Consider the following 24,131-nt stretch of genomic DNA (forward strand, 5'->3'; position numbering starts at 1 on the left):
CCGGCTTGCTCACCTCCACTCCCCTACCTGGTGTGTTAGTAGTACCAAGCGCTTATACACTTACTAGATTTTCAAAGTCTTGAACGTTAGGCTTGGCAGGAACTCCACAGCTGGAGAAACCAGGTAATAAGTTGAGCGACAGGGAGAGCTAACTCCAGGTATTCCCTGGCATGCAGGGGTCCCAGCCTTTAGGGGAGCTCCATGAGTTCCCTCCCTTCGTCTCCTTTCAGCTCCACTAACCAGTGCGGGGGGAAACATAACCCTGAGTCTTTCCCATCCCGTTAGGGATGACGTGCACCCGTGGGTGCTAGGAGGGGCCGGTAATCCCTATCGCCTGCCATTGTGCACGGCTCCTGCATGAGGATCACTAAAATAGGGGAGGCTTTTTGTGTGTGTGCTTTTCCTACCACGGACCCAAGCAGCAGCCAGGAAATGTGTGGCCCTATGTTTAAAATAGGCGTATCACAAAGTGCAAAGAATTCTTGGGGGGAGGGGGGGAATCTTGCTCTAACAATCCCTTCCTAAACTTCCCTGGGGTAGTGCCACCCTGCGCCACGCCCAGTGCAGAGCTGCATCTAATAGACCGGACTAAGCTCTGAATGATTAGAAATGCGTATGAAAGGAATCCCTTTCCAGCGCACACGTATCACTTTGACCACTGTATCCCTTTTGTTTCCTACCCATAACTTAGTCACTAGGCGTTAACAAACCGAACAAGAACCTAACAATCTTCTAACTAAGGAATAGTAACGGAAAGTTAAACAAAAGAAATAAAAAGAGGGTTTGAAAGAGAAGTGATGTAGGTTTCAAGTGACAAACGAAAGCCCCCCCTCCCAGCCGCCAGCGTTCGGTGCCACACTTGATAAAGGTGCTCTGTGAAGCAGAGTAAGGAATGAAGGTTCTCTCTTGTCCCAGGTTTCCTCATTCACCTCCTCCACATTCACCTACCTCAGTCTTGGGGGGGGGGGGGTCATTTTGAATTAGGGTGACGTTTTTTGTTTTGTGTTTTTCATTCCTCAACTCTTTTTTTTCAAATACTTTTATTTGCAACACAGGTGGGGTTTTATTTTTCACATCTACTGTCCTCAATCTCACTATCCGTTCAATGTGCGATCTGCAAAGTTCAGAGCATCTCCTCACGATGTCTGAACACCGTGGACAATCAGGGCTAAATTCATTCCTGGTTTATACCTCATGCACACTTCCGTGAAATCCCTGGGTTGCTTGGGCTGTGAACCAGGGCTGAATTAGTCTCCCTCTGATTTTGACCCTAATTAATGTTAGCTGAGGTCAGTCATGCTGATTCTTCTCCAAACTTCTTCCAGTGTTACAGGACATCCTTAACGAAATCCGTGGCTTTGTTACTATCCTCTGCTGAGATCCCAGTTACGCAGATATCAAAGGACGCTATCAGTTTTTTGGGTATTTGGATGAGATCGTATACAACATACAGTGCCAAAAATTGAGTTTATGTAGGATGGTATAAACTAAGGAAATCTGTGTTGTTTTTAATGATTTTTCCAGTTCCTATTACTATAACCAGAGGGGTAGCTGCGCTAGTCTGTATCCACAAAAACAAGGAGTCTGATGGCACCTTAATGACGAACAGATTTTTTTGGGCATAAGCTTTCGTGGGTAAAAAAGGTGCCACCGGATTCCGCGTTATTACTAATAACCGCCATTTAATACTTCACCTGGGGTCCAGTACACTTTATGTGATCACTTAATCTGCATTGCCCTCATTCTAGCCCCTAAAAAGATTAACAATTGTGTTTGACCACGGTAGCTTATTGAAATGAACCTTTAAATCTGTTTTCGTTCTACTTCATTTTTTATCATGAGTGGATTCTAAGTCTACTTAGAAAGTCTTTGACCACACGTGGTGTCCCTATATCCTTGTAGTAAATAATGTTAAACTGAATCCAATCGCAATTCTGTATTTCACGATCCACTATTCCATTCTGGAGGCTGTATCAAATTCATCAGACCACGTCCCCTTAATAAGTTAAATACTTCTACTGCAAGTGTCCAAGGAAAGGACTCCTTAGTTATTTCGCATTGACTGTTACCCAGATTGTTGTGTGTGGTTATTGTCCGTATTGATATGTGATACACGCTTTGGAAGCTGACTGCTTTACTCACATGCTTAAAATCTTTGCTGAATCGGGGCCTCAGGCTGCAGATGAGGGAGTTGCTGGTATGGCTGGCAATTCTCCGCACCCTGGAGAAGGCGTGCAGGGATAGGAGTGCGGATGGGAACATGGGAGGAGCACAAGCCCCACCTTTTCCAAAGTGGTGTATGGACTGCAGAGGAACTCATCATTACCTCCCTCCTGGCCACAGGACTCTAGGCTACGGGGTGGTGTTGGTGGCCTGTGATATACAGAAGGTCAGATCAGATGATCTGGAGGTCCCTTCTAGCCTTAAATACTATGACTATACAGGCCCAGCCTCGGCTGGCATAAGCCCTCTCGCGTAGGCTGTACAGTCACTGTTCATGTCATGCATCTCCTCCCCCAGCAGCAGGGCTCTGGCTCCACACGCGCTCTGAGCTGGGCACTGCTACTATATGTATATTCACTGCTCCTTCCTGCGGATGTGGCTTCTGTGGCAGCTCGCGCGTGCCGCTGACACCAGTGTATGTGCTAACACGCTCGGGGGCGATACACCCACCGCTTGCTGACCTCGAGTTCCCTAATGGCCCTGGTATGTGGGCAGCACCGAGCGCTTATGCAGTGGCTAGATTCTCAAAGCCTTGAACATTGGACTTGGCAGGAAATAGACTAGGGGTTGTTTTTTGAGATGAGCGACACGGAGAGCTAACCGAGCCGTTCCCCCCCTTTGGCAGCCACGGGGCAGTGTTTAGCCCACTGTGTATATGCTGCATGTGCGACTCTCTAACAACCAGGTCGGGAGCCCCTACACTGCCCACCAAGGGATGGGGAGTGTAGGCGAGGGGTGAACCAAGGACGCACTGGGGACGTGTCGAAGCGGCGGAGGGAATTGCTTACTGGAGCAGCCCCAGGAGTAGCTGCCACCCCCTGGCTGTGCGGATGGGGAGACAGAGGATGCAGTAGACAGACAGACAGACAGCTCCCTCCATCTAGGTCTAGGTTTCCGGAATAAGAATAACCCCATTTCCCAGCTAATTCATTAATACTAATAACTCGACGCCCTCAGCTTCCCCCTCCGCTGCATGCGGGGTGTCTCGGGGGGGGGGCTGCTGGCAGTGCAGGTCGGGAGAGCAGGGGCAGGGAGCTCCCCACGGTGAGCAGCTTGTCCTTGAGGCCTCTCTCTCCTTCCCCCGTGCCCTGGAGTGGGAGGGTGCCAGTGGAGGCAGCAGGGGCCGGGGCAGGGCTTGCGAATGGGGGAAGAGGGAGGGCAGGCGGCTCCTAGCTCAGGCTGGAGCCGGGTGTCTTTGTTTCCCCATAAATAAAGAGGCCGGCGGCGGCTGGCCCTATAAATGCTGCGGCTGGGCCGCCTGCCCTGCCCAGTGCGGGGGCTTAGGAGCCAGCGCAGGTACGGCCCGCAGCGACTGCCCTCCGCCCAGGGACACCGGGCTCAGTGAGCTGGGAGCCCCAGGGCCAGCGGGAAGAGGGGGGATCCTGGCCCGGAGCTCTGCGGTTCCTGCGGCCGGTGATTTCAGGACCCGGACAGCGCTGGGCTGGGCAGGGGCTCTACGGGCCGCAGGGCTTGTGGGGTGCAGGGTGACTCGCTGGCTGGGCTCACGGTGCGCTCCTGGGGGCGGCCTGGGAGCTCCGTGCTGAAGGGCGCAGGGGGCTCGCTGGGCTCCTGGGTCATAGGTTGGGTTCGCAGGGAGGGCTCCCTAGCGATGCAGGGGCTCGTCACTGGGTGCAGGCTGAGCTCTTTTGCAGTGTGCGCTCGCTGGGCGCCGAGCGCTCGCTGGGCTCTGGGCGCGCTGGGCGCAGGCTGAGCTCGCTGGGCGCGTTGGGCGCAGGCTGCGCTCGCTGGGCGCTGGCTGCTGGGCGCTTGCTGGGCGCAGGCTGGGCTCGGGCTGGGCGGGCTGCGCGAAGCCCGGCAAGTGGGTCCCCGGGGTGGCTGCGGGCGGCGCTGATGGGTCCCGCTCTCTCTCTCCCGCGCAGGCAGGGCCATGGCAGCAGGCGGCCGGCAGGCCGGGCCCATGCCGGACCTCGGCCGCTATGTGGTGTCCCGGCCCATATACAGCGAGACGGCCTTTCAGGAGGAGAACGAGAAGAGAGCGCACCTGCAGCCGACCCTGCGCGAGCGAGTCCAGGGAGCCTGCAGGTGAGGGCAGGGCCGCCGGCCGGGGGAGCGCGGAGGGGACACAGTCCGGACAGGGAGTCCCGCGGAGACTTTGGGGAGCGCGGGGTCACCTGCCTGGGGGCCCAGGCTGTGTCTGGGCAGCACTGAGGGCCGGGCCGGGCGCGCAGGAGCAGAGGGGAAGGAGGCGAAAGGCTCGGCTGCTCCCGGGTAGCCCCAGCGCCTTGCGCGGGTCGTGTCCCCCGGGCTGGGGGCAGAGATCCAGGGCCGCCCTGCGAGTGAGCGGCGGCGGGATTGACGTCGCTAGCGGCTTCCCGGAGAAACGCTGAGCTCCCGGCCTGTGGGAAGCGCAAGCCCAGCTACCCCTGCTGCGCACTTCGCTCGGTATTCGCCAGTCGCCGGGCTGGGAGATAAGCTCTGTCCAGAACACCAGGGAGAGTTTTCACAGGTGCTTGGCTCTCGCCCCTTCACTGCTCTATTGATTCCTTCTTCTCCTTCCATTGTTTTTGTGACCAGTTGAAATCTTGATTTTATTTCACATAAACCACGCAAGTAACATTTAGGTGGTTTCCGTCTTGTTAAACCGCCAGATTCCGCTCTGTGTAAATCCAAGAGACTCTGTCGAAGTCAGCGGAGGCGCTCAGATACCACGGGGATGGGTGCAGAGTCTAAATAGAACGGAGTCGAATTTGACCCAACACTGTCCTTATTAGAAGATACATTTAGCACGTGCAGCGTCTAGCCTCTGGAGTTCCCTTGAGTGTGTGGAGTTGCTCAACCATTATTCTTTGTTCCTGGAAGTAATCTTGGCGGTACATATAAAATGTTGCAATTACAATTTGATTGCATTTTATAGTCCGAGGCAGATTGAATCCTTTTTCTTTCGAGACTAGTTGTTTATACACACAAACAATCATATCACGGGATCAGAATAAACTGGACCCAACTGAAGAAGCAACTTTCGATCCTATAGCAAAACTTTCTATCAAAAACAACATTACTGCCAAAAACACATATTGCTCTGCCTGTAACTACCTATGTAATAAGAAAATAGCCTAAAATAATGTAAACATTGATAATCCTTCGTTCTTTTAACATTCAGGGGCATTTAGGGACACCTTTACTCATGGTGAGTTGCATTTTACTCCTCAGATAATACTTTGATACCAATGGGACTACACACAGAGTAAGGTGCTAGCCAGTGTGGATAAGAGTGACAGACTCCGACCCTCTGAGAATAATCCAATATTTTGTTTGGAAAAGTGACCAATTCAAAATTATTTTCAAAATATATCATTTCTTATTTTTAGAAATATGAACAAAAAACTAAATGCTGTGGTAACTCACCCATTGGTACAAAATCTCTGTTGAGAAAGTCCACTTTGGTTACTGTGTGTCACCAAATACCAACGTTTGGTTTTGCAAATGAAATATTTAAAATGTTATGATGGTTGAAACTTGCTGGCGACTGTCACCGTTTTCAGTAGTAAATACTAAGCATTATGGACCAAACCTGGGGTAACTCTTAACTTGAGAGCAGAATTTGGCACTATAGAATCAGTAAATAGTGAACAACATTCAGACAATTTCTACAAAATATTACCAATGTTCTTTTGGCTAAATATCACCTCCTGAGATCTCTTGGTAGGATTTTTTTTCCACTTTCCAATTATGATTTCACAGGGGTAGGTTGACAATTTAATTATCTGGAGGTTGTTGTTTTTTTTGGCAGCTGTTCAAGAAAAAAGGCCTTTCAGATAACCAAGTCCTTTCTCCCTATCCTGGAATGGCTACCTAAGTACAGAGTAAAGGAATGGCTAGTTAGTGATATCATCTCTGGTGTCAGTACGGGGCTTGTAGCTACTTTACAAGGTAAGGACCAGGCAGATTTTATCTGTTATTGAGGAGAAACTGGATGTACTATATTGACATTCCCATAATTATGTCTTACCCTTTCTAATCAGTGCTTCAGTGTTAACCATGATTAAAATCCATGAGGACTAATGTTATTTTATATTGTATATGAATTAATATTTCACAATAAATCATTGATTTCCTTAATTTAGCCTCCTTTTTCTGTTTATGCAATATTGGCTAGCAGATTGCAATTTCCTTGAAGTTGTTATTCAAATATATTTGCCCAGTATCTTTTTGATTTTTTTTAACTCTATGGACATAAGGTGAACATTTTCAAATTGAATTGTGTTACTCAGTTATTTGTGATTGGTTAGATAAGTCACTTAGTATTATTTCTGTTCCCCAATTGGCTGAGCACCCCCAAACACTTGTCTATCCAAATGTAAACTCATGAATACAACTTTCTGTTAACATTTGTGCCAGTAAAGCTTGATTGCTCAAATGTTTGTAGTAAACAAAAACAAAAGAGGCATGAACCTGGCCAAATTTTAAAAATTGGAACCGATATTCACAGAACATAGTTTACAATATTCAGCTAGCTTTGTTTAATACATTTATTAATGATAGAGAAAGTAGATAAACAGAAAGGGGGTGACCTATACGTACAGATGACTAAGCATTAGTTAGATTAATCATGACTAGACAGTTGTGAAGAACTGCAGAAGGAGGTAAATAAGAGCCCCATTCTCATCCCTGGACCTTCTGATACTGGCCACTTTCAAAGACAGGACTAGATGGGCTACTGGTCTGTTCCAGTATAGTAATTCTTTTGGGCTAGATTGTCCCTTCATCTAGACCTGCATGCAAATCTTCCCAATCCTGTGCAGACGATAAAGTCAGCTGCCTCCACAGCTCTGTTGCCCCCCTTCTGCCCCTCAGTGGGTTGAGTATCTGTGTATTACAACTGCACCTAATGGCCCCAAACAAGATTAGGGGCTGATAGTGGCAGACATTATATAAACATAGTCAGAAACACTCCCTGCCCCAAAAGCTTGCCATTTAAATAGGCTAGCTGGACAAAGGTTGGGAGAAAGGAAATAGAATCAGCCCCATTTTACAGCTAGAGAACTGAGACACAGATAATATGAGATGACTTGCCTAAGGTCACACAGGAAGCGTATGGCAGAGCTGGGAAAATCTTCTGATAACCAGGCCAAGCAGTGGCAGTGCTTTAACCACAAGAACATTCATTCTCTCTCTCTCTCTCTCTCTCTCTCTCTCTCTCTCTCTCTCTCTCTCTCTCTCTCTCACACACACACACACACACACTTCTTAAAGTTAGAATCCAGCAATACAATTTATTTTAAAATATACTGTTTAAATACATTTTTGGACTCATATGCTTCCTTCTGGCACAAATGTGCATAGAGATAAATTAATACAAAAGTTCTGTGGCTTGGTTAGAGCTACATACCCTGCATATAATCCCCAGCCCAAGCTGGCTGGGTTCATAGTAGCCAGGAGATGGAACAAAGAAACTAAGCCAAAAAATTAAGCAGATGCCAGGGAGCCTCAAGTGCCTTGGTCCCCAAACCAGACAGATCCCATGACTCTTCATGTGTGCAGCTCTTCAGCCTTCCCACCAGTCTATTATTTACCCTGAAGCCCTGGTAGCCCTTTGTGATACCTCTGAGAGGGGACTCACAGACTCCATAGTGGCAGTTAGTGCTGCCTGAAACAGCATTAAATTTCTGCACATTTTACTGGGGATGCTCCACAGTGCTAGGGGTGGGAAGGGATATGACACTTCTCAGATCCCCTTATCTCTCCTGCCACTTTATCAATGTAGCTGATAGGTCAAACAGATATGTCGAGGAAGGCAACATGGCTATACAGGGAAAAACATCTTGCAAAGCTGCTTTTCTGCTCTGCAGGGCCCCATCATAGCCTTTGTTACTAATTGGTTATTGGTAAGGAGCAAAATTTTCAAATATGGGTGCCTACGGTTAGACATCTAAATCCATATTTAGATACCTAAATAAAAATGGCCTGATTTTCAGAGGTGATGAATAAATGGGCATCCATGTTTGAAAATTCCAGCCATAATTGAGACTTTTTTGGCACAAACTTACCCATGGAAAGGTAGATCAGTTGCTTTCACAGCAAAGCTCCCCTGCCCGAACCTCGCAGAGCCCTTAAAATTTGTGCCTGTGTTTTGTGAAAACACAAATGGCAGGTGTAACACTTAATACTCACACCTGTAACTACCTGGTTGGCACTGTCAAATATGTTGAGGCACAAGCACTCAGATTTGTGCCCACAACTGAATTACAGATGCAAAATGTATTTTCAAATTGTGCCTGGCTGAAAGGAAGCTGCCTTCCTGAAAATTTAACCCATTACTTGACCAGAGATTAGTCTGTTGTGAGATTTGTAACTAAAATTATGATTATATATGATTACAGGTTTGGCATTTGCTTTACTGGTTGCAGTTCCTCTTGGATATGGTCTCTACTCTGCGTTTTTTCCCCTCCTGACATATTTCTTCTTGGGAACATCAAGGCACCTCTCAGTTGGTAACTGCATATGTTTAATTTCAGTTTCAGTCAATTATCTTTTGTTCACAATGTTTATGTTTGGCATGAGTATTAATATTCAGTGTGAGGCAGTCATTTTATTAACCATATTCACTGTATTGAGCTTTAATGTTGGCAGGTTTGTGGGGCTTAAAACATATTTTGGCTTTGCTTGTTCCCATGCACAGCTTTTCTGCTTATATTTGTGCTGAAGTTCATCAGTCCTGTGTTCTGCTGGACACCATGCAGAATCAAAACCATGGAGGCACAGAGAAGTTCATTCTAGATTATTTCATGAACAGGCATTTTGTCATCATAAAAACGTTTTAACTAGTTCACTAATGTAGAATTACTTATTTTATCTTGCAAACACTTTGATTTTGTGATGTATGTAAAGTCATGCTTTATACTGTTCATCTTTACAGGACCTTTCCCTGTGGTCAGTTTGATGGTGGGATCTGTTGTGTTGAGCATGGCACCTGATGACAAGTTCCACATAATGAGCAGTAATGCTACAGGGCTTAACAAAACGCTGATAGACACTGTATCCAGAGATGCACAGAGAGTAGTGATTGCCAGTACCCTCACATTTCTGGTTGGAATTATACAGGTAATAGAACTGCCTCAAAGATTCAGGTTGATGTTGCTTTTACTTTATTAAATAATTGGCAAAAATGCAGCTTGAAATAGCTTATTAGGGCTCCCTTCCCATGGTAAAACACACAGGAGGGGGGAAAGTCACCCTGAAATTTACACAGCTTTCAAATGACAGAGAACTCAATACATTTCCCCCTTCATGGCAGGAGTGCTGGAACAATTTTTATAGTGGGGGTGCTGAGAGCCATTGAGCCAAATTGTAAACCCTGTATATGATGGAAACCACTTCAAGCCAGGGTGTGTGGCAGTACCCCTAGAACCCCTAGTTCCAGCACCTATGCTTCATGGGAAAAGGTTTGTGACAGCACGGCTGGGAGTGGAGGAGACAGAAGCATAGCTGAGTGACTGCAAAAAGCCTGAGACAGCTGTAGGGAAACCAAGTTCCAACAGCATAGAACTTGGATCATCAGGAAGGAGGGCCTACCCCTCTACACAGCTCTGCAGTTCTTCCTTTGTCTCCCTGGAAGGTATGCTGGTTGGTGTGAGGGAAGATGGTCCAATGAGTCCTGGTCAATACAAAAAGAACAAGGCTTCTCTAACATAGAAAATGCATAAGTAGACACCAAATAAGGTAAAAGTGGATGAGAATTTGAGCTACATAGGACACAGATGAACATCGTGGATAGGGAAGAAATCCACAGCAACTGTCATGCAAAGGAAAGAGTCCAAGGCACCATATAAATCCTGCTGTCCCATGACAGGTAGTGATATACCAAAGTTGTTCTTTTGTCCACTTTTCTATTGAAGAACTCAGGAGCAGATTCTGCTGCTGCTCTGTACACTGTACTCCCACTGAAATCAGCAGCACTCACAGTGGCTACACTATGAGGCCCTTCAAGTTTTGCTTAATAAAGTAGTTTCAGACTTTTCAGATTCACACAGGGCCAGGTTATGTGTGATACCACTACTCACACTGAGTAGTACTTTACTCCACAGATAACCTGATTTACTTCAGTGGGACTATTTATGGTATAAGGTGCTAGTCAATGTGAGTAAGGATATCACAATCTGGCCCAATCTGTTGCCATTTGACCTGTTCTCAGCCAGCATACTGTATGGGACTGAATCCTGAGCATTTTGTAACATCGTTGTTGCACCTTTTAACTGTTTAGCAAACTGTTATTCCCTGGTGATTTTTCCAGCTTGTGTTTGGAGCCCTTCAGATCGGTTTCATTGTGAGGTACCTTGCAGATCCCCTGATTGGAGGATTCACAACTGCAGCTGCTTTTCAAGTTTTTGTTTCACAACTGAAAATAGTCTTAAATGTTTCAACCAAAAATTATAATGGGATCCTTTCCATAATATATGTAAGTATGCCTTGCTGATTTGCTTTTGTTTTATGCCACAATTTCTCCATAGCAGTCTCTCTTCCATCTTCTGCCTTTATTTCCTGCAGGGGTGATATCCATAATAGGTTGAGGGAATACAGGGTTTTCTTCAAGGACTTGGGCTGTATAAGTAGGGGCATTGCCAGCAGATCGAGGGACGTGATCGTTCCCCTTTATTCGACATTGGTGAGGCCTCATCTGGAGTACTGTGTCCAGTTTTGGGCCCCACACTACAAGAAGGATGTGGAAAAATTGGAAAGAGTCCAGCGGAGGGCAACAAAAATGATTAGGGGTCTGGAGCGCATGACTTATGAGGAGAGGCTGAGGGAACTGGGATTGTTTAGTCTCCAGAAGAGAAGAATGAGGGGGGATTTGATAGCAGCCTTCAACTACCTGAAGGGGGGTTCCAAAGAGGATGGAACTCGGCTGTTCTCAATGGTGGCAGATGACAGAACAAGGAGCAATGGTCTCAAGTTGCAGTTGGGGAGGTCTAGGTTGGATATTAGGAAACACTATTTCACTAGGAGGGTGGTGAAGCACTGGAATGCGTTACCTAGGGAGGTGGTGGAGTCTCCTTCCTTGGAGGTTTTTAAGGCCCGGCTTGACAAAGCCCTGGCTGGGATGATTTAGTTGGGAATTGGTCCTGCTTTGAACAGGGGGTTGGACTAGATGACCTCCTGAGGTCCCTTCCAACCCTGATATTCTATGATTCTATGATTCTATGCTCCCGTTAAGGTCAATAGATCAATAGGTGTTTGGGTTTAATTGACTTGAATGGACCCCAATTCTGCATTTGAGGAAGGCTCCTTTTCCTTTCCTCTGTTCATAGGATGTCACAAGACTGTTATGAGGTTAGTTTAATTCACTTTCAATGTCCTGGAAGAAGGAACAGGTCAGTGAGATGATACAATAGTGGAGCCAGATTAATACAATAGAGGCTGACAAAATATAGGATGATTGATGTGACTCTTTTTTAATTTAAGTGGTAGAGACCTGTCTTTCTGGAGGAAAAGGTCCTGCATTCTGTCCTTGTTAATGACTATGATGTCTGTTTGACTATGTGCTATAAAGGGCACAGTCCTATGAGGTTAGGGAATTACTACAACACATTTGAGATATTGTACACAATTCTTGTATTATTTTTACAAGGATATCACCCAGTTATGGAGGATGCAGCAGAAAAATTAAAATAATTGATTAAGGGACTTAAACATATAGCTATACAGAAATGCTAGAGAAATTATGAATTAAATCTTCCCATCAGATCTGTGGGGTAGATCTTGGAGAAAATGATCAAATAAAGAATTATCTTGACTGCATTGTAGTAATATTGATTTCCTGGATTGTCCCATATTATAGAACCTACAGCTTTTCCCACTGAAGCTAATGAGTATTTTCATTGACTTCAGCAGGAGCAGGGCTGAGCTCAAAGGGCTTTAGACTGGCTATATGCTAACAAGTCTCCAAAGGGGGACAGGCTTTGGCCAAAAAGAATCAGTCTCTATTTAAAATACTACTCTCCTGACATTGGTAGAAATGAAGGCCAGTTCAGGCAGAAGTGTATTCAGTTCTTTGCAATGTTTGTGGAATGTCCAGTCTATTAATGTATGGAGTGGAATAAATTGGCATATGGATTAGGAGTAATAGTGAAATTGAGAAAAAGAGAAAATTAGGCAGAATATTTGGAAAATTTTCCTGACAGTGAGATGTGTTAGGCTGTGGAATAATCTTCCTAGGAAGTAATGGAAGCTCTAGCATCTTGGGACATTTAAAATAAGATCGAACAAAGCACTAAGTAATGCACTATAGCAGGGGTGGCCAATTGTGGCTCGTGAGCTGCATGCGTCTCTTTTACAGTTAAAGTGCGGTTCGCAGACCCCCCCCCCCATCCCTCCATTCTGCATCTACCAGACTAGGGGGAGGGAAGCTTGGGGCTTCTGCCCTGTGGCGGGGTGGTGGGGCTGGGTGCCTGCTGGGGGCTGGGGGGCACAATTTAAAGGTTCATCCCCCCCAATAGCTTGAGTCATGCCGCCCCCAGGCATGCCCTCCCTGGCCCTCAGCGGCCCCTCCCTGCAACTCCCAGATGTTAGCTCTGTGGGGAGAGGCAGCAGCAAAAGCAATGGCTCTCCCTGCAGCTCCCAGCTGTTTGCCACTGCCTCTTCCCATGGCTACAGTTCCCAGCCTGCTGGCTCCAGTAGCTGCTGTGCAGGGAGGGGTCCTGGCATCACCATGTGACTGAGTGGGTCCAGCAAACCCTGTCAAAAATCTGGGGGCCACATGACCCCATGTGCCCCCCTCCCACATCACCTCTGGCTTCTGCCCAATGGGGAGGAGTGGTCTCGGGGCTCCAGCACCACAGGACGTGCCTGCTGTGGCTTGGGGCTTCAGCAGGAGCAGGGATGAAGTCCTGAGCCCAGGCAGGCACCTGCCATGGGGCTGAAGCCCCAAACTCCTCCTCCCTGCAGAGCTGAAGCCCCAAGCCTTGGCAGGAGCACCCCAGCTCTTGAAATTCTGAAGGTTATTGTATGCGGCTTGGAGGGTGAGTAAATTTGGCTGCCCGTGCACTACAGGGAGCAATGCTGTACTGTCATGGAGATGTGCCAGATGACCTCTTAGGTTTTTCCATCTGTGTCTTTTATGATAGCCAAAGGGAAGTGCAACTAGGAAAGATATATTTTGAAAAGGAATTAGATGGTGCTCCCAACTCTGGTGAGCCTAAAATGAAGAGCTGCTGCTCTAGGTTAAAACTCAGTGTCCTTATAGTGTAACAAGTGGGTCAAGCAGCGCCACTATGTGCAGAGCACAGGAATGAATGAGTTCTAATCCCACCTCTGATAGTGACTTGTGTGGTCTTGAGCAAGTATTTTAACATCAGTGTGTCAGCGTTTCCCCAGGTGTAAAGTAGGAATAATAATAATATGTGCTCACCTACTTCACATGGGTGTTGGGATGGAATTAGTAAAAAGGGTGAGAATAATTAGTAGTCCTCTCTCTGGATCAACCTCCACACACTTAGTATTGAAAGCATATTATTTGTACCGTTTTGTCAGCAGTTTAAAATTTTTTAAAAATCAGCTGCACAAATTGCAGTGTACAGTAAAACAATAAGGTCACATCCTCCTTTGCCTAGTGCTGCATGGATGGAGAGATCCTGCCCATTACACACTTGCTGTAGGAATCCTCCTGGCCAGGGCTGACTTCCAATGGAGCGTTTGGGCACCATGAAGTGAGGTGACCTTGGTTTTCCCCAGAGCAGGATCCATGATGGCAGAATCATACTCTCTGGCTATGGACAATGGAGATAGGGAGGCTGAGCAAATATTTAATCCACACACTAGATTCCAGGCTCCTTGGGCATATGGTGAGTGAGCCAGTGTTTTAGCCATGCATCTGCTAGCTCCTTCTTGAGCACCACGGATGGATCTTGCCTCCTATATGGGCAAGGAGGAAGAGGCTCCATATGTCCTCTTTCTTGCCCTGTGCTTCAACAAAACACAGGCAGGATTTAACCCTTGTTATGTAGTATTAATTATACAGAAGTTAAAAAGCATCTGATAAAGAAGAGATCAGTCATTCTCATAGTTGTGCTCCTTCAGTTAAATTCACCATGAGATCAACCCACTGATTCAGTGAGAGCTTGATAGTGCACAAAAGAAACTCACATTCATAATCAAATTCCTCAGGCCAGTAAAAATGAGCATATGGGACAGGTAGTCCCTGACCTTCTCTGAGATGTTGTGTCTGCTTCTCTATATGGGCTATTTTATCATTTTATTTAAGTGGCTTCAAAGTATTTTGAATTTTCTTTAATTTTTTTCAGACCCTCATCGAAATATTTCAAAGAATTGGTACCACCAACATTGCAGATCTCATTGCTGGGCTACTCACCATTTTTATTTGTATGGTAGTTAAAGAAATAAATGATCGATTCAAACACAAGATCCCTGTTCCTATTCCTATAGAAGTAATTGTGGTAAGCAAAGTACCCTAATAAGAAAAACAGCAGACTGGGCTGATTGCAGGAAGATCAGAGCAATGTTTCAGTATTAAAACCATTGTTTTATTTGATTCCAGACAATAGTAGCCACAGGGATCTCATACGCTGCTGACCTGGAAAAAAAGTACAATGCAGGCATTGTTAAAACCATTCCTAGAGGGTGAGTTCACTTGTCTTCTGAGACACAGCTAATATTTTAAATGGCTATTAATGAGACTAGTAAAAGAATAATTGTGAGAACCAGAGAGAGAGACAGTTTGATTCACAGCCAAACATTTCCTGAATTCTAGTCCCGGCTCTGTCACTAATTCCATCCATGGCCTTTGGTAAGCGTCCCCCTAGCTGTACAATGGGAATAATAATACCCTCCTTTGTAAAGCATTTTGAGATCTATAGATGAAAATGCTACATAAGAGCTAGGTATTATTATTAATAATAATAATCAGTTAATGTTTATAAAGTGAGTATGTGAGTATGGAAAATGCTGTATAAATGCTAAATGTTTTTAATAATAATATTTGATATTTACATAGGACTCAATCTTGAAAACCCATACTTATGTGAGTAGTCCCATTGTAGTCCTTATTCATACAAATAGCCCAGTCAAAAGTACTCCTGGCATACTCACAGGAGTAAGGTTTGCACTGACAGTGACTTTCACCTGGAAGACCTAAGCATTTTACAATGATAACCTTCACATTCTGTTTGGTGTGCAAGCCTTAATAAATTGATATTTGTAAAGGTCTTTCAGACTCTTCAGATAAAAAGTGTTCAGTATAGAAGTGTGAAATATTGTTAATGTAATAGTGTTATTAATCATATAATGTCCAACATAACCAAAAAATACACTTCTTCGCTTTTTTACCACAAGGCCAAAGTTTAGTCCCCCAGATTTTGAAACCAATGGGAGTTTTGTCACTGACTTCAATGGCCAGGGCTGGCCTTATGGGTGGACACTGTGGGCGACTGCCCAGGATGCCGTGGTCAGGGGGCACAATGGTCTGTGTCCCCCCCCCCCACCCCCCCGACATAGCCCAGCCAGCCCAAGGCCCCTTTAAACCCAGAGTGATGGGCAGGGCCGGCTCCAGGTACCAGCTTAAAAAGCAGGTGCTTGGAGCGGCCAAGGGAGAGGGGCGGCACCTGCGGCAATTCGGGGGCGGCAGGTCCCTCACTCCCTCTAGGAGCGAAGGACCTGCCGCCGCCGATCGCGGCTTTTTTTTTTCTTTTTTTTCCCCAATTGCCGCCGCCGATCGCGATCGCGGCTTTTTATTTTATTTTATTTTATTTTATTTTATTATTTTTTTTGCTTGGGGCGGCAGAAATGCTGGAGCCGGCCCTGGTGACGGGGCCGGAGCTGGGGAGGGACACGGCTGGGGGTGCTCCAGCTGGGGCCTCTTACTGTGTGCCGGACTCCAGTTGCTAGTCCCGGTCAGGCTGTGGAGGGACAAGACTTCTTCTTCCTCTGCACAGGCCTTTTTCTGAGCCAGGTCAGACCCATCTCTGGGAACCTCCCCCAGCTGCAGGAAGCTCTGCACCTCTGCCCCCTGCTTCCTGCCCCCATAGCTCCCCAGTCACGGGGGAGGGGTCACTGTATGGGGAGCTGCCCCGCCATCTGACCAACCCTCATGCCTAAGGGAAAATGGCGCCAAAGTACAAGTTGGTCCAGCGTGCCATTTTCCCTAAGGCCGGCCCTGTCAATAGGACCAGGATTTGGGCCATATTGAACAAGGTAATCTTGTTGTATGGTCTGCAAGTGTTCCCATCTTTTTGTTAATTTGAAATATTATTGTTCACATTATGAGTAGTATGTATGTCCTGCTGCCTTGAAGCTTCTTGACAAATCTAGTAAACACAGAATTTGATCAAAATTGATAATGTAAATATATTTTCTTAAATATTAGGTTTTTGCCTCCTGAGCCTCCAGCTGTCAGTATGTTTTCAGAAATGATAGCAGCCGCATTTTCCATTGCTGTGGTCGCTTATGCTATCGCTGTGTCTGTGGCAAAAGTCTATGCAACGAAACATGACTATCCTATTGATGGAAACCAGGTATATGAAACCCAATTAATTTAAAAACTAATTAAATGTAATTTGGGTATGAAAGATGCTTATATGTCCAAACTGGAAAAGAAATTATACAGATTTATCAGACACAAGTGAAACTCTCATATGTGAAATTAATTAAACTATTTGAAAAAGCAGATAAGATATGGTCCTGCGATACAGTGATACATAGAGATGAGACTGGTGTGAGTTACCCAAGACACTGAAGCAGAGCCTCAGTCCTAGTTAATCTCCTCTGCATTGTTCCAGTGACATCAAGGCACTGAAAGATGCTCTCAAGAGGCAATGGGGGATAACCATTACGTAGGGGAATTCTGTGGTGATGTAAACCTGGAATAACTGACTTTCTGTGGCCTGCTTCCACTTCTCTGCATAGAGAGTGTTCTGAGGTGGCTGGTGGTAGGGAGGGGCAATGCTGGGCTGGTGAACCAGTACCTGGAAGACCACTCCAGTCAGCATAAGTTAGGCCTGGCCTACAGTTAGTTTTTGTACCAATTTAACTCTTTCAATTGGGAGTATGATTTTATGCCTATATTATTAAATTGGCATATCCCCTTAGTGTAGACACAGTTATACTGGTATTTATGTGTGTATGTCTGTACAGCTTACTCCTGTAAATGTATGGGTGTAAGCTGTGCCAGTGTAGGAACCTTTATACCACTATAACTGCATCCATACTCAGGCGCTGGGGTTGTATTGCTTTAACTATAGCCATTTCTAAACCAAGTTAGTTATAGTGTTATAAAAACTGTAGACAAACCCTGTGGTTGCTCAAACTGTCTCTATTCCTAGGATCAAGGGAGATGAAGAAATGGCTTAGAGCTACCTTTGTCTCCTCTATCCATGCTGAACATATATTGCATTCTTTGAATATGTGGGAAAATTGTATTCGCTACAAAAAATGAGCCAAGCATGTTGTTTAACTGGTCTTTCTGTCCTTTACAACTAATGAATAATGCCCCAATTACAATATATCTGATTTTAGAAATATTTTTATTTATTATGTAACCAAATTGGCCCTCTAAGCATGTGAATTATGAGTGGAGACTCCTCTATGTTGGCCATTGTGTATCGTGAGGCTATAATACACAATGTTCACATTGGGAAACACTTTACATTAAGGTTGCCTAACATGTCTTCACTTGCAGTTTAATAAGGCTAAGTGGGTAGTACAGCTGCGTGTTTTCAACATTCTACCTGCACTGCCCTGTTCCAGAAGACATTAGGTAGCGATTACAGTAGCTGAATGATTGATAATCAAACAAAATTATGTTCCTTCTAGTATTAATACTATGCCTGGCAAACATTCAACAACAGAAAGTCCTAGAAAGAAAGCTAGATTACTAGTCTACTTAAACTAGATGAGTGAAAAATAATAACAGCATAAAAACAGGCAATGAAAGAAGGTTTGAGGGAGGATTAGTTACCTTCTTTCATCAGTGATAATTAGGGCCCTACCAAATTCACGGCCATGAAAAACACATCATGGACCATGAAATTTGGTCTCCCCCCGTGAAATTTGGTCTTTTTTGTGCTTTTACCCATACTATACAGATTTCATGGGGGAGACCAGTGTTTCTCAAATTGGGGGTCTGACCAAAAGGGAGTTGCAGGGGGGTCACAAAGTTATTTTAGAGGGGTTGCAGTATTGCCAACCTTACGTCTGCGGTGCCTTCAGAGCTGGGTGGCTGGAGAGTGGCGGCTGTTGGCCAGGTGCCCAGTTCTGAAGGCAGCGCCCCACCAGCAGCCGTGCAGACGTAAGGGTGGCAATACCATACCATGCCATCCTTACTTCTGCGCTGGTTCTGGCGGCAGCTCTGCCTTCAGAGCTGGGTTCCTGGCCAGCTGCCACCACTCTCCAGCTACCCAGCTCTGAAGGCAGTGCCGCTGCCAGCAGCAGTGCAGAAGTAAGGGTAGCAGTACCGCAACCCTCCCTACAATAACCTTGTGACCCCCCACAACTCCTTTTTGGGTCATGACCCCTACAATTACAACACTGAAATTTTATAGCTGAACTCATGAAATTTATGATTTTTAAAATCATATGGCTGTGAAATTGACCAAAATGGACCGTGAATTTGGTAGGGCTAGTGATAATTTGTTTTAATAGACTCATAGATTTTCAAACTTAATAATAGTAACAGTCACTGATCTATCTCTAGCATCTTCTTCCAGAGCAAAGTTGTGTTGAAATCTGTGTAGATCGTCTAGGTCTGTTCTATTTAAGGATCTGGCTGCAAGATCCTACCCTGGTAGTAAAACCTTTTACATAAACTAAGGGCTCGTCTAAACAGTTTTTGTACCATAGACTCATAGACTCATAGACTTTAAGGTCAGAAGGGACCAATACGGTCATCTAGTCTGACCTCCCGCATGATGCAGGCCACAAAAGCTGACCCACCCACTTTCCCTTAACTCAGCTGTTGAAGTCTCCAGATCGTGATTTAAAGACTTCAAGTCGCAGAGAATCCTCCAGCTTGCGACCCCTGCCCTATGCTGCGGAGGAAGGCGAAAAACCTCCAGGGTCTCTGCCAATCTACCCTGGAGGAAAATTCCTTCCCGACCCCAAATATGGCGATCAGTAGAACCCCGAGCATACAGGCAAGATTCTCCAGCCGGACCCTCATTTTACCAGCGATGCCACGTTATTGCCTAATTCACTAAAATCACGTTATCCCATCAAACCATTCCCTCCATAAACTTATCTAGCCTAATCTTGAAGCCAGAGAGGTCTTTCACCCCCACCGTTTCCCTCGGAAGGCTGTTCCAAAATTTCACCCCTCTGACGGTTAGAAACCTTCGTCTAATTTCAAGCCTAAACTTCCCCACGGCCAGTTTATATCCATTCGTTCTCGTGTCCACATTAGTACTGAGCTGAAATAATTCCTCTCCCTCCCTGGTATTTATCCCTTTGATATATTTAAAGAGAGCAATCATATCCCCCCTCAGCCTTCTTTTGGTTAGGCTAAACAAACCGAGCTCCTTGAGTCTCCTTTCATAGGAAAGGTTTTCCATTCCTCGGATCATCCTAGTGGCCCTTCTCTGTACCCGTTCCAGTTTGAGTTCATCCTTTTTAAACATCGGAGACCAGAACTGCACACAGTACTCCAAATGAGGTCTCACCAGCGCCTTGTATAACGGAAGCAGCACCTCCTTGTCCCTACTAGAAATACCTCGCCTAATGCATCCCAAAATCGCATTAGCTTTTTTCACAGCCACGTCACATTGCCGACTCATAGTCATCCTGCGATCAACCAGGACTCCGAGGTCCTTCTCCTCCTCCGTTACTTCCAACCGATGCGTCCCCAGCTTATAACTAAAATTCTTGTTAGTCATCCCTAAATGCATCACCTTACACTTCTCACTATTAAATCTCATCCTATTATTATTATTATTGTAACTATATTGGTTTAGAAACTGATATATTTAAATCTGTTTCAGAGTAGCAGCCGTGTTAGTCTGTATCCGCAAAAAGAACAGGAGTACTTGTGGCACCTTAGAGACTAACAAATTTATTAGAGCATAAGCTTTCGTGGGCTACAACCCACTTCTTTGGATGCATATAGAGTGAAACATATATTGAGGAGATATATATACACACATACGGAGAGCATGAACAGGTGGGAGTTGTCTTACCCACTCTGAGAGGCCAATTAAGTAAGAGAAAAAAAACTTTTGAAGTGATAATCAAGATAGCTCAGTACAGACAGTTTGATAAGAAGCAAGTGTGAAAATACTTACAAGGGGAGATAGATTCAATGTTTGTAATGGCTCAGCCATTCCCAATCTTTATTTAATCCTGAGTTGATTGTGTCTAGTTTGCATATCAATTCCAGCTCAGCAGTCTCTCGTTGGAGTCTGTTTTTGAAGTTTTTCTGTTTTAAGATAGCCACCCGCAGGTCTGTCATAGAATGGCCAGACAGGTTAAAGTGTTCTCCCACTGGTTTTTGAGTATTATGATTCCTGATGTCAGATTTGTGTCCATTAATTCTTTTGCGTAGAGACTGTCCGGTTTGGCCAATGTACATGGCAGAGGGGCATTGCTGGCACATGATGGCATATATCACATTGGTAGATGTGCAGGTGAACGAGCCCCTGATGGTATGGCTGATGTGATTAGGCCCTATGATGATGTCACTTGAATAGATATGTGGACAGAGTTGGCATCGGGCTTTGTTACAAGGATAGGTTCCTGGGTCAGTGTTTTTGTTCAGTGATGTGTGGTTGCTGGTGAGTATTTGCTTTAGGTTGGGGGGTTGTCTGTAAGCGAGGACAGGTCTGTCTCCCAAGATCTGTGAGAGTAAAGGATCATCTTTCAGGATAGGTTGTAGATCTCTGATGATGCGCTGGAGAGGTTTTAGTTGGGGGCTGAAGGTGACAGCTAGTGGTGTTCTGTTATTTTCTTTGTTGGGCCTGTCTTGTAGGAGGTGACTTCTGGGTACTCGTCTGGCTCTGTCAATCTGTTTTTTCACTTCAGCAGGTGGGTATTGTAGTTTTAAGAATGCTTGATAGAGATCTTGTAGGTGCTTGTCTCTATCTGAGGGATTGGAGCAAATGCGGTTATATCTTAGAGCTTGGCTGTAGACAATGGATCATGTGGTGTGTCCTGGATGGAAGCTGGAGGCATGTAGGTAAGTGTAGCGGTCAGTAGGTTTCCGGTATAGGGTGGTATTTATGTGACCATCGCTTATTAGCACAGTAGTGTCCAGGAAATGGACCGCTTGTGTGGATTGATCTAGGCTGAGGTTGATGGTGGGATGGAAATTATTGAAATCATGGTGGAATTCCTCAAGGGCTTCTTTTCCATGGGTCCAGATGATGAAGATGTCATCAATGTAGCGCAAGTAGAGTAGGGGCGTTAGGGGACGAGAGCTAAGGAAGCGTTGTTCTAAGTCAGCCATAAAAATGTTGGCATACTGTGGGGCCATGCGGGTACCCATAGCAGTGCCGCTGACTTGAAGGTATATATTGTCCCCAAATGTGAAATAGTTGTGGGTGAGGACAAAGTCACAGAGTTCAGCCACCAGGTTAGCTGTGACATTATCGGGGATACTGTTCCTGATAGCTTGTAGTCCATCTTTGTGTGGAATATTGGTGTAGAGGGCTTCTACGTCCATAGTGGCCAGGATGGTGTTTTCTGGAAGATCACCGATGGATTGTAGTTTCCTCAGGAAGTCAGTGGTGTCTCGAAGATAGCTAGGAGTGCTGGTAGCGTAGGGTCTGAGGAGAGAGTCCACATAACCAGACAAGCCTGATGTTAGGGTGCCAATGCCTGAGATGATGGGGCGTCCAGGATTTCCAGGTTTATGGATCTTGGGTAGCAAATAGAATGTCCCTGGTCGGGGTTCTAGGCATGTGTCTGTACAGATTTGTTCCTGTGCTTTGTCAGGGAGTTTTTTTAGCAGATGGTGTAGTTTCTTTAGGTAATCCTCAGTGGGATCAGAGGATAATGGCCTGTAGAATGTGGTGTTAGAGAGCTGTCTAGCAGCCTCTTGGTCATATTCCAATTTATTCATGATGACGACAGCACCTCCTTTGTCAGCCTTTTTGATAATGATGTCAGGATTGTTTCTGAGGCTGTAGATGGCGTTGTGTTCAGCATGGCTGAGGTTATGGGGCAAGTGATGTTGCTTTTCCACAATTTCAGCCTTTGCACGTTGACGGAAGCAATCTATGTAGAAATCCAGTCTGTTGTTTTGACCGTCCGGAGGAGTCCACGCAGAATCCTTTTTTTTGTAGTGCTGGTAGGGGGGATTCTGTGGGTTAGTATGCTGTTCAGAGGTATGTTGGAAATATTCTTTGAGTCAGAGACGTCGAAAGTAGGATTCTAGGTCACCGCAGAACTGTATCATGTTTGTGGGTCTGGAGGGACAAAAGGAGAGGCCCCGAGATAGGACAGACTCTTCTGCTGGGCTAAGAGTATAGCTGGAAAGATTAACAATATTGCTGGGTGGGTTAAGGGAACTACTGTTGTGGCTCCTTGTGGCATGTAGCAGTTTAGATAGTTTAGTGTCCTTTTTCCTTTGTAGAACAACCCCCCATGTATGGATGCTGTTATACTGGTATAAAAATGCTTATATTTAGATAGCTTATTTTGGTAAATTTATGGAATTAAGCTATACCAACATAGGCATCTTTATACTGGTACAACTGTGTCCACACTAGGGGATTGCACCAATTTAACTATATTGGTTTCTAAGATGATGTAGTTAAATCAGTAAAAAAACTGTGTGCAGATCAGCTCTAAAATACTTAACAGCAGCTGTTGTAATGAATCCAGTATTTTGTGTAAGCCTACTGTACTTCTCACTTTACAGGCTTCTGTAAGGAAATATTATCTTTGCTGTGCAAACAGGAGTGCTGGAACAATTTTTATAGTGGGGGTGCTGAGAGCCATTGAACCAAACTCTAAACCCTGTATATGATGCAAACCACTTCAAACCAGGGGTTGCTGCCGCCCCAGCATCCCTAGTTCCAGCACCTATGCATGTAAATGACATCTTAAAAAAAATCTACATTTACATCATCATCTAATCTTCTTCTAGGAATTTATTGCCTATGGGATCAGCAATGTGTTTGCAGGAGCTTTCTCTTGTTTTGTTGCTACCACCGCTCTATCACGTACTGCTGTCCAGGAAAGCACTGGTGGGAAAACCCAGGTAATGCGTTTATTTTACTATTAATTTTAAAGATATTTCAGTTTAATATTGCATAGGGCAAAGACTTCACATAGGGTTAACTCCAATATGCTTGTGTGTATGACCCTGGTTGGGCTGACAGTGGGATTTGAACCCAGGCCACGTATTGCTAAACTCATGAAACACCACTGCTAAACTAAAGGCCAGAATACTGCAAATGGAACTGTGACACTCACCAACTTCTTATGTGGACCAGTCACTAGAGGGACACAAAGACTTTCTTACTATGGGTTACACTTCACATAATAACAACTATACACTATTTATTTAATAGTAGGGCCATTCAGAGGGCACGTAGCAGGTAGAATATGGAGCTGGTGTGGATTTTCTCCTCTTCCCTTACACAAAGTCACCCTTTCCCAAGGTATTAATTTGTGGTGATTTACATGGACTGATGAGACTTAATCACCTTATATAGTTGAATTGTTTCTGGATTTGGCTGTGTATACTTAAACTTAATAAATATTTTAACAGGTCTCCTTGTTTACAAAGAAATATAAAATATACCAACATACGCATTATTCATAGTGAGTTTGAAAACGTAGCAGAGAGTCTAAAAATACTTGTTTCATATCAACACTACTATTTTCTTTGCAGGTTGCTAGCATAATCTCAGCAGGGATTGTACTGATTGCCATTGTGGCTCTGGGGAAACTGCTAGAGCCCTTACAGAAGGTACGATGCTTCTCCTATCTAGTACTCTTACCCCTGC

At 45.2% G+C, this 24,131-nt stretch overlaps 1 protein-coding gene across 2 annotated transcripts in view; it reads left to right on the forward strand.

Moving 5' to 3' along the window:
- Positions 1-4,111: 4,111 nt before the first annotated feature.
- Positions 4,112-24,131, forward strand: part of SLC26A4 (solute carrier family 26 member 4) — a 34,309-nt gene continuing 14,289 nt past the window's right edge. For both annotated transcript variants that reach the window (XM_065404751.1, XM_065404744.1), the window contains exons 1-10: positions 4,112-4,266; positions 5,975-6,114; positions 8,565-8,675; positions 9,101-9,285; positions 10,475-10,639; positions 14,481-14,633; positions 14,735-14,817; positions 16,559-16,706; positions 23,267-23,380; positions 24,017-24,094. In XM_065404751.1, the coding sequence (XP_065260823.1) occupies positions 4,112-4,266; positions 5,975-6,114; positions 8,565-8,675; positions 9,101-9,285; positions 10,475-10,639; positions 14,481-14,633; positions 14,735-14,817; positions 16,559-16,706; positions 23,267-23,380; positions 24,017-24,094 (1,332 nt within the window). The remainder of the gene's footprint in view (positions 4,267-5,974; positions 6,115-8,564; positions 8,676-9,100; positions 9,286-10,474; positions 10,640-14,480; positions 14,634-14,734; positions 14,818-16,558; positions 16,707-23,266; positions 23,381-24,016; positions 24,095-24,131) is intronic.

The sequence above is a fragment of the Emys orbicularis genome, chromosome 1 (assembly GCF_028017835.1).
Source record: "Emys orbicularis isolate rEmyOrb1 chromosome 1, rEmyOrb1.hap1, whole genome shotgun sequence".
Taxonomy (NCBI): domain Eukaryota; kingdom Metazoa; phylum Chordata; order Testudines; family Emydidae; genus Emys; species Emys orbicularis.